General features: G+C 29.9%; 1 protein-coding gene across 1 annotated transcript; it reads right to left on the bottom strand.

Annotated features, from left to right (window-relative positions):
• Positions 1 to 1076: 1076 nt before the first annotated feature.
• Positions 1077 to 5232, bottom strand: LOC133303567 (protein VERNALIZATION 3-like). Its single transcript, XM_061503488.1, has 4 exons — positions 5029 to 5232; positions 4866 to 4927; positions 3594 to 3634; positions 1077 to 1341 (listed from the first exon to the last, which is right to left on the bottom strand). Exons 1-4 carry the CDS (start codon positions 5230 to 5232, stop codon positions 1118 to 1120), a joined length of 531 nt encoding a protein of 176 aa, XP_061359472.1. The 3' UTR covers positions 1077 to 1117.
• Between the last annotated feature and the right edge of the window lie 5404 nt (positions 5233 to 10636).

Genomic DNA, 10636 nt, shown 5'->3' with positions numbered 1-10636 from the left:
AGTTTAATATAAAATTAAGAGTCTAATATTAATATCAGTGAGAGGGAACTATATTTTTTTCTACAACATTACACATTATCTTTCAAAATTGTTTTTTTTTTCTAGTTCATTGTATTTTATGATACATCATTACACACCCCATGATAGCATTTGACATGCACACAAAAATGAAATAGAATGAAAATATATAGTTCTATTTTCCTTGGTTTGAATCTTTTTAATGAAATTAAAATATATCATTTTCTCAATTATGTATATAGGGCGGGATTAAAGGAATTAAAGATTGATTTTTTTTCTGTAAACAAATTTGAATATTGATTCCCTATATTGATTTTTAATCATATGGTATTTTGTATTCGCAATCTCCTTTTTAATAACTTATTCCTTATTTTTATATTATCAAAAATTCAGTGTATCACTTATGAAATTTTTTAAAAAATGAATCTACTTAATTATATTTATTCTACTCATTCTTTTATAATTAATATATCATTTAAATTTCACTTATTTTTCATTTTAACAAAGAATTGTGTATTATAGGAATATTGAAGATTCACTTCTTTTTTATTGAATAATGTCAAATATTATCATAGTAATTCTAACTAAATCTAAATTCAAATTGGGAAAATAACATTGATATTTGCACATAACTATGTACAAACATGATTGATTACTAGTCCGTTCCGTTAGCTAAATAATACACTGTCAATAAAAAAAAATTGTAAATCTTTAACCAATTTATAAATGATGTAAAAATTCCAATGTGAATATATGTATTGATAATGTCCGTTAACTAAAAAATTTGTGTAAGTCTTTAACCAATGTATAAATGGTGTAAAAATTCCAATGTGAAAATATCAGAATTCTGATAAATATATTATTTGCCCTTACATATAAGTGCGAGCATCATTTCCTAGTGAAAATTATATATTACATACATACCATTTCCTTACATAGCACAGCTTTTATGTAGCAGCAAATTAATGAAGCCAACTTGGAAGTTTAAAGAGGCTTCAAATTAATGAAGCCAGGACAGCAACGCAGTATCATTGCCATCAACACATATTAATGTGATTATTTGCATAGTTATAATGCTATCAAAGAAGGGGTCTTCAGATTACATCCTTCTTCCACCCCAACCACTTTCACGTTGACAATTGAAATACACAGCAGCAACTGGTAATCCAAGATTATTAGCCTCTGCAAATTCTCTGGTTTTGAAATTTGTGCGACTTCTTGGAGCATCTACAATTTGTCTACTCAATTGTTGAAACAACACAAAAGTAATACGATGAATCCCCGATATTGGTCGTGGACTTTCATAGTTCACAATCTCTTGTCCTATAGGTGTAACAAAATGCATTATCACATCCGCAGATACATACCCACAAGAATAAACCATTTTCTATACTCTATTAAATTTTCTAAAATTCAACATATATTATAATTTTAAGAATTTAAACGATATCAAAATATCAACAACTAAATGACATACATTTTTTCTTATTTTAATTTAATATTTAAAATAAAATTTAAGTAACTATAAATTAAATTGTTGAATTACTTAAATTTATTTCCAGTAAAAAAAATTATTATTCATCTTAAGCTATAAAAGTTAATAAGTTGTCGTGGACTTTCATAGAACACACTCTCTTCTACTGTAAATGCGTTGGCATTACAGGTAAAATAAAATATTCAATTGATTTCCACCAAAAAAAATAAAAAATTCAATTGATAAAACTGCAAGACAGTGTATTATAGCATACACGTATTTTATAATTTGCTTAATCAAAATATTTACTATTTCTCAATATAAATTTTTTAAAATTAATTAATTATCATGTAGTTATTAAAGTAAATAATTGCATAACAAAATGAAATAAGGTGTTTTATTTAACAACAACAAAAATGATGGATGACTTCTTACACACACACATGAACAATCTCTAATTAAATAACTATCTCACAGTTAACAATTAGATTGAATTTTTTTTGATCTTTTGAATCATACTCATAAAATATAAATTACTTATTCTATTAAATTGTTTGCATATATATTAAGATCAAATCACTTATTAATCTAAAATTAATCGCATTCTATTAAATGTTTTAAAATTATTTTATACTATGATTTTAAGAAAATAAAAATAAAAACTCAACAATTCAATGATATATTTAGTATACTTTTACAAATATAAATTATTTTTTAAATAATAATTATTTATAATTAAAATGTTAAACTAATTATTTTTATTAGTAAAAGTTTATAATTCAGCTATGACAAAAATTAATAATCTTACAATTCATTTATTTTTATTAAATTGTTATATCTTAAAATACTATTCATAAATGGAATTAAAGACAAATTATAATATTGGCATTTCTTAATTCTCAAGTGATGTCAATATAAGGAGCTTAGATCTTATATATATATTCAGGGTGAGTATAATTTTACATCGGTGTAAGTTATACCTAACGATTTTGATTTATTAGAGATTGAGCCTTTAGATTCAAGCAAATCAACTATTAAGATTTTGTGTGAGACTTCTTATTCTTAAATTGGTATAAGAATATCCTGCCTCTATATATTAGTTTGTATAAAGAATCAATTCAATATTATGGAGTTTCTTGTAGGTGGATATGTGTATTGTTCACCTTTTAAACTCAAATGGACTCTTGTATAAGGTGAATGCCACATTTGGTTTAACCCAAATGTTTAAACTGTTAAGTGAATGTCACAATAATTGTTTTCTATTATATTTCTCTAACACGTCCCTTATATAAGAGCCAATTGTGAACAATGCAAAAGTTTATCTAACTGTCTAAGAAACTCTTGGGATGACAATTTTAAACACGACCCGCTGACACGACATGAGAAATTCATGTTCAGTCGACCCATTTTCAAAATCGTATCATGAACATGTTGGTAAAAATTGACATAAATTTTTTTGTGTCATGTTATGTGCCAAACATGAAACTGACCTGCATTAATCTTTTTACAGGTTATTTGTGTTGTTTCATATCAACACGACATCTGTAAAAGCAACATTCAATATACAGATTATTAATGTCTTATTATATCGTGTCAACCTGCATAATAAGCGATACACTTTGAAGTTAACAAGTTATATGTGTCGTGTTATGTCACGCCAACCGGCATAATAAGCTACACACTTTGAGGTTGGCGGGTTATTCGTGTCAACTCGCAAAATATGAAAGTCATATTTGTGTCAAAGATTTTGACCTGTTTTGAAATTTGTGTCCTGTTCGTGTTGTATATTCGTATTAAATTTGTTTCGTGTTGTGCAACCCGAATTACCATAACTAAGAAACTCCATAATATTTATTTATTTATTAATAAAATGTGGGTGATAAAGATTGAACTCATGATCATTTTATTAAAGGATTTGATACCATATAAAAATCAATTCAATCTAAAAGTTTAAATTATATATTAAGTAGATGTTAAATTAATTATTTTATATTATGATTTTCTAATAATTTCGCAACAAGTAGGCTATATAATTGATCAGTTACAAACAAATATAAATGTTCCAAGATAGATATATAGAAAATAAAAGCTGCGTACATACCGAAGCTTGGCCCTGTAGTTGCTGGAATATTGCTTACCAACCTAGGCATTCGATGAAGAAAAACAAAATTATATGTTATTAAATTATATTTAGGCAGCCTACTAAAAAAAAATATGTAGGCAAAAAGATATTTCATATAGTATTTATAAAAAAAATTCAGCTATAAGGTAATAGCTGCACTCGAATTATATTTTTAAATAAAAGTCACCTGATAGTAGTTTTTAATTTAGAAAAGAGGAATATGTTTCTTACGTTGCATAAAATATATAACACGTAAAAAAAAAAAAAAATGAGACTCACTAAAAAAAAGAGAAAAAAAAATTAGTACCATCTATTTTTATGTATGCATGAGATAAAATTATCTTATGCAACATGATAAACATATTTATCTCATGCATCATAATAAACATGTTTCCTATTTCCTTTTACAAAAATTAAAAGTAGCGGAGCGTCTGTGAGTGAGATATTTTCCCAGTGTCCCACATAACACATTAAACCGGAAAAAGAACTTGTGAAATTCTTATAATGAGAGAATCTTTTCACATGTGAAGAGTGTTTCCGAAGAGACAGTAAAAATGAATTCGAAGTTTTTAAGAATAAAAATTAATTAATTGATTTGTTTTTATTTTAATGATATTTAGTTATATATACTCAAAATGCCCCAATCCCCAGTCACACGCATATGATGCGTCAAGTGGTAAGAGAGGTATAGTTCTCCCCTAGTTTCAGTTAATACTTTTATATATCTGATTGCTGAGTCTACTTTATATGCAGTATGAAAGTGAATAAAAAGAAAATGAGATGAACCTAATGTTTTCACATGATATGAATGATTTGGAGTTTAGTAGAAATTAAAGTAAAAATACATGATTGGGAAGTTTAAAAAGCATATTAATCTATGATAGAGTGTATATAATATTTGTTAGAACCCAAAATAATAGTCAAAAGAAGTAGCTAAAAAGTTTAGAATATTTGGATGAAATCTCACATGAACATGAAGACCATTCTACGAGGAAGTATAAATTTGGAGAGAAATAATGATGGAAAAGAAAAGGCATTTATAGAAATCTGGTTGATAATCTTAAATTTATCTCACCACGACTGCATGACCAACTTTCCTGTTTCTATGAAGGCTAATATATATCTACATCCATGAATAATCTCATCCACTTACCAGTGCAAATATTCCCTCTGATTTTAATAGAGAATGGATCTTCAAATATGTTATGTGATCTCAAATATCTCATAAACAAGCGAGGGAGGGGCACTTACCAGTGCAAATATTCCCTCTGATTTGGATCACATGGGCTAGGTGCATCAGGATCGACCATGATCTGCATGCAATACGATAACAACGACCCTAAAATCAAAATGAAGAATAATATATATAACCAATTAATAATACATGTGTGTGGAGTTGAACTTAATTAATTACCAGAGTGTAAAAGGTCCTGAAGTCATGTCCACCAACTTCAACTCTTGGTTGGTTGACTATTTGGGAGGGCTTGAGCTCACCACAATTGATGGCTTCCGTGTTGTTGTTGTTATAGACAATCCTCAGAGACACAGAACTTGTAAAAGGATCTAAAATATCTCCTATTACACGTCCAAGAACAAGTGGATCCATTGATCTAGGCATAATTGATCGATTTGTTCCTTGATTTTAATTAGAAAGGTGGAAATGGCTATGCCTATTTATACATGCACTTCTGTGTGAGTAATTACTGATGCGCCGTCATTAGATTCTGGCTTTTAGATTTATTTCTATATATGTTAAAAGTTAACAACGAAAATAAAGGGCTCTGTTATAAGGAAGGATTCGACTTTCCAAATCCATAGCAATCAAACCACGGTCACACGCTCTCCATTGCCGTGCATCTGATGCCAAACTTGTGCTGCCTTTTTGTTTCAAGATGTTGTGGGGGTCTTTATCCCATGTATTGTGGTTGTCTACAGTTGTTCCCTCTTTTAATGTAACCCAAAAAATAAAAAATAAAAAATAAAATAAAGGAAAATGTCCCAGCATATAAAGGTATAAAGGCGGCTTGTCAAGGTCTACAGGTTGATTTGACTCTTTTTAAAAATTGTATAGAATTGAGCTCCTTTAAAAATTTATTTAAAAATTAAGCTACAAGTCACTTTTAGTTGGCTTGCTTCTAAGCTCTAGGCCCTACTCGTATTTTTTAATAAATAATTTTATTTATTTTTAATATAATATTATTTTATTTTTTAATAATTTAATACATTATTATTTTTTAATAAAATAATGTCTTATTATTTTTTAATAAAATAATATCTTACGATTTTTGTAATATTTCGCAATCTTCCTTCTTATTTGGAAAACATATATTTTCTTAACCCAAAATTTCTTCGCTTTCACCGCTCTTTTCCCTTCCCTCCTTCACCAAATTTTACTACTCTTCTACCAGTTTTTCAACTTCTCATCCCCTCCAATCTATTTATCGCTCACCATCGACTCTCAAGACTTTCCTATGAAGGACGAGTCAATATCACTTGCTATCAATTTGCTAATAAGAAAGTGCCTTAATCAATCAAGACATGCAAATTGCAATTCTTATCCTTTGGTGATGAGTATGAAGCAAAAAGTCAACAAAATATGAATCTCTTCAAGTTTTGATGATGTTGTTGAACAATTTATTGTCTTCAACTTTTGTCTTCTTTCATCAACACGATTATCATTTTTGTTGAGTGAAATTTTTTAATTCATGAGCGAGAGAATGTATTTCTTTTTTTTAAATGTAATTAAGCATTTTACTTCCTTGCTATTTTTTGTTTTTGATTTCTAGTAACATAGTTAGATTGTTAATTTTTTCGGTTGTTATGTGCATAGAAAAGAAATATATTCCATCAAATTAAACATACCAAAGAAATAAAATAATCTTAACCTATATTTTACATAATGCAATATGCCATTTTTGAAGGCTTTGTAGGCTTGACAACGTAGACCAAGCTTTGTATTTGAAAAATAAGTCAGGCCAAGCTTATAATTTGGCTTGTATAAGGATAACAAGCCAAACCAGAATTGAAATAATTTATACAAGCCTAGCTCGTTTAGGCTAAAGCTTGGCTTGATCTAGCCCATTTATATCCCTACCAGCATAAATACAGTTTAAAGATTTCGTTACTGATAGAAGATTAATATAAGAGATCTGGTTTGATTATTGATTAGGAATTTTCATACTCAAATTCAGGTGATATGATGGTATTATGCCTGATTACGTACAATTGTCACTAAATTCTGCATTGCAAGATCATTCATAAAATTATGTGTGAAATGGACCAAAAAGATTTAAAGTGAACAAATTCACATTGTTGGTCATTGTTGCAGATTATTAATAGGATGACGCTAGACCAAGAGAGAATTGGCAAAGAGGCCAAAAAACGCAATGCAAAAATAAGAAAATTGAACTAGAAAAGGGAAATTTGAAAATATTATTTCCAACTAACTGTAGTCACATCAGCAATTAAAGGGAGTGGATCTTTTCATGTGTTATTTAACATGGCCACAACATGTGGGAGAATCCTACCCATATAAGGTGAATCAACTGTGATATTTTTTAACTGCCTATTCCAATATTTTTCTCTATATTCCCTTAGTACCATTGATTCACCTTTATAACCACCATGTCATCTGGAAAAATCATAACCATACAATGGTGAATCAACGGTGATAATTTTGTAACAATCTATTCTAATTTTTTTTTCTCTCTCTCTCTTCTTTCACAATTAGAAAATAGAGGAATAGAGACAGAAAATAAGTCATCCCAATTTGCGACGAAAATTGTGAATGAAAATAATTTGCGACGGAATATCGGCCAATTCCCCTTGACAAATTCCATCACAAAGTTTGTCATACTTATTTCACAAGACCATCATAATTTGCGACATATAAAACTTTCGTCACAAAAATAACATACTTGCAACGAGATATTGCGATAAAAATGTTTACGACGGAAAAAGCCATCACAAACATAGGGAGCAAACATTGTGATAGATGTGATATTTTATTTGTCGCAATGTGCGATGGATTTTTAATGGTACTCCCCGATATAATTTGTGAGGATTGTTGTGACGGAACTCTATTTGTTTTTTTGTAACGATACTAAATTTTGTCACAAGTGTTGAAACATGAAATAATCTAACTATTTACAATTTTTATATGTTGACTCTAATTTAAAAGCACTTACCTTTTATTTTTAATTATTTTCACTTCCTACTAAAGTTGTTCTGCCATAATCTTTGTAACTACTTCCTAATCTCCTCGTCTTGTGCTCTAATAACATTTGAACTAGAGAAAGTGATTGTGACGCAAAAAGAACATATTTGAACTAGTAAGTTTGTTTGTTTTCGGTTTTCAGAAATTTCCTAATCATGAATATGAAATACAATTTATTAGAAAAGATCTATTCCCGATTTAAAGCAAGCAATCAAGTAGATCACACAATGTCTTAGTCCAGGGGGAAAAGACGAGAAGAATGTTCATCCATTTACACATTAGGATATCTAGCAACAAACCAGATGTGCCGTAAATCAATTAAAAGTCTCGATGATGCATCGAACTGTGATTAAGGTGGAAGAACAATTCAACATTCAATTTTTTCATTACATTTCTAATGTCATTGAATGCTTATAAAAATGAAATTAGTTTGAATATAAAGGAAGTACTTAAAGTTGAGATTAGTCAAGTTCGACGTGAGATGAGTACATTGCATTATGAAATGAGAGCCCAAAATGTGTGAAAATATGAAGTGAGTGAAAATATGAAGATCAGAAATGAAATAGCTACATTTGTGGTTGAATCGACACCTGGGAAGAGGTAATTCCTTCATTAATGGAGCGCTAGTAAGACTTTACACCCTCTTTGTAAGTCTTCTTCATCAAGCATTTTATAGTAAGATTTCACGAAAATAACATTCTCGTTAATTATTGTACGAATCGAATCCTCTGTACCTCGAGTCACACTTAACGGGAGTTCCATAAATGTTAGATATTGCGAAATTTGCATTTGAAAGCCAAAAATTGCGAGGGAATAATATTTCGGCCAATTTGAAATTCTGAAATGGAGCGCATACTTAAAAGTAAATTTAGATGATTTTTTTCCAGAATTTGAAATTAAAAAATGGTGCCAATTTTTGAATCGGCTTTAATTTCCATGGTGCACATACTATAGTATTGACTCAGCCAAACAAATGGTGGAAGCATTTATAGCTATTAATGACACATTTGCGACAGCTTTTATTTCCATCACAAGTTGATACGGTCGCTACGACAAATATAGTCTCAAGCGAATAGCCATTGGAGGCATTTTTGACTATTTATGTCACATTTGTGATGGCACTTTGTGTATGTCGCAAATTGCAATGGATTTTGTGATAGAATTGTTGTCAAAATATGAAATGACAACCAACACGTTTGATGCAGCTTTTCGCGATCAAAATTGTGGAATATTTTGTAGCTAAAATCCAGTTAGATTAAAAAAATTAATATATTTCCCTTTCACCTTTTTCACTTTCACTTTCAACACTCATCATTTCTTCCCTTATTCACAACCATTGATTGGCCAATATTTTGATCTCGGTACTCATGCTGAACCATTTAACATGGCAGAGTAGCCTAATCCAAAAGCTAAAAGGTTCTATAAAATGCTTCAAGATATACAGCATCCATTATGAGATTTTTGCAAACACATTGAAAATATTGAACACACGGCACTATCAGCTACCTTAGCAACACTATGATTAAAGAGTAATCATCGTATGAGTGTGTTTGCTTACAACAGATGGATGCAGTTGATGGTTCAAGTTGTTACTATTGAAAATAATTTTCTGAAGAATTTTTACCAATTAAAAAAAGGGTGAAAGAGCTTGGGCTTGGATGTGAAAAGATTCATTGCTGCCATATTGGATGTATGCTCTTACTATGAAGATGTTGATCTCACTAATTGTAGGTTTTGTAGACAAGACAGGTACAAATATGTGAGGAATGGAAGGAAGACATTTCGTTAAGTGTTAAGCAAGATGTGGACTTTTCTCTTGTGCCTAAACTCCAGAGATTGTATTCTTCAAAACAAACAACTGGTCAAGTGAGATGGCATCAGGAGCATAATAGAGATGAACAATTTATGACGCATCCATCAGATGCTGAAGCTTGGGTCTATTTTGATAAGGAAAATCCTGTACTTGTAGCTAAATTAAACTCTATAAAAAAAGAGAAAAGGGGATCGGTTCAGATATAGAAAAACTTCCAGAATACAACTCTGGCACTATTTTCTTCGTTCTTTCTTCTCTGTTGCTGGCTTGAGTCAGTTTTGTTGTTCTTTCATTTTAAATTATTGAACCTGTATTTTGTGTTGTAATGTTTTACGTTTATGTTGGTGTTTGTAGCTTCATCTTAAACACACTTTCTAGCATGAGCTAAGTACTTTTGTTTTTGGTTGAAGAGAGCAAGTATTTTAGCCATTTTATAGTTTTATTTTTTTGGGAATTTCTACACTGTGTTCAGTTTGTTCAAATTATGTTTTAACTGTGAAGTTGAGCAATATGTGAAGGATTCATACACAATATGCATTTTCTAGCAATATCAAGAATGAGTTTCGGCATATATCATCCCAAGGTTTTGACGTTTTGAACTAAGGATTTCATGAATTAGACCTTACATAGGAATGTGTAGGCTATAATTCTACGAGATCACATTAAGTCTCTGGGAAGTCTGGACTATTCATACTACCGAAAATTAGAGTACCTGAACATTGTTGTACATAGTTCCAAATGGCAACATTGTTATAGCTTAATTGGTGGAAAGAACGTAATCTTCAACTAACCTTTCATAATTAGATCTCTTCGTCTCAAAAATTCTATAACATCTATCTCAACATACTTCTCTCATTATTCTGGAAACAAAAATATTTTTTTGTTCTCTTGATTTGCTTAAGTGTTGATAGGAAGAGACTCACAAACCCCTATATTACTTATGATGTGTATACTTGTGCAGTTGCTACTATAATTTTATTCTCTTCCGTTTGT

Source organism: Gastrolobium bilobum, unplaced genomic scaffold, assembly GCF_033153095.1.
Source record: "Gastrolobium bilobum isolate Gb01-03AN ecotype WA unplaced genomic scaffold, APGP_CSIRO_Gbil_v1 utg23698, whole genome shotgun sequence".
NCBI lineage: Eukaryota > Viridiplantae > Streptophyta > Magnoliopsida > Fabales > Fabaceae > Gastrolobium > Gastrolobium bilobum.
Note: the sequence above shows the minus strand (reverse complement) of the source record. Positions and strands in the feature narration are given on the sequence as shown.

Excerpts from the sequence above, each read along its gene's own strand:
- LOC133303567 (XM_061503488.1), bottom strand. The coding sequence starts at position 5,232 with ATGCCTAGATCAATGGATCCACTTGTTCTTGGACGTGTAATAGGAGAT. Across the intron at positions 4,928-5,028 it reads TCAGGACCTTTTACACTCTG|ATCATGGTCGATCCTGATGC; the intron begins GTAATTAATTAA and ends TATTGCATGCAG. Across the intron at positions 3,635-4,865 it reads CAGAGGGAATATTTGCACTG|GTTGGTAAGCAATATTCCAG; the intron begins GTAAGTGCCCCT and ends TCGAATGCCTAG.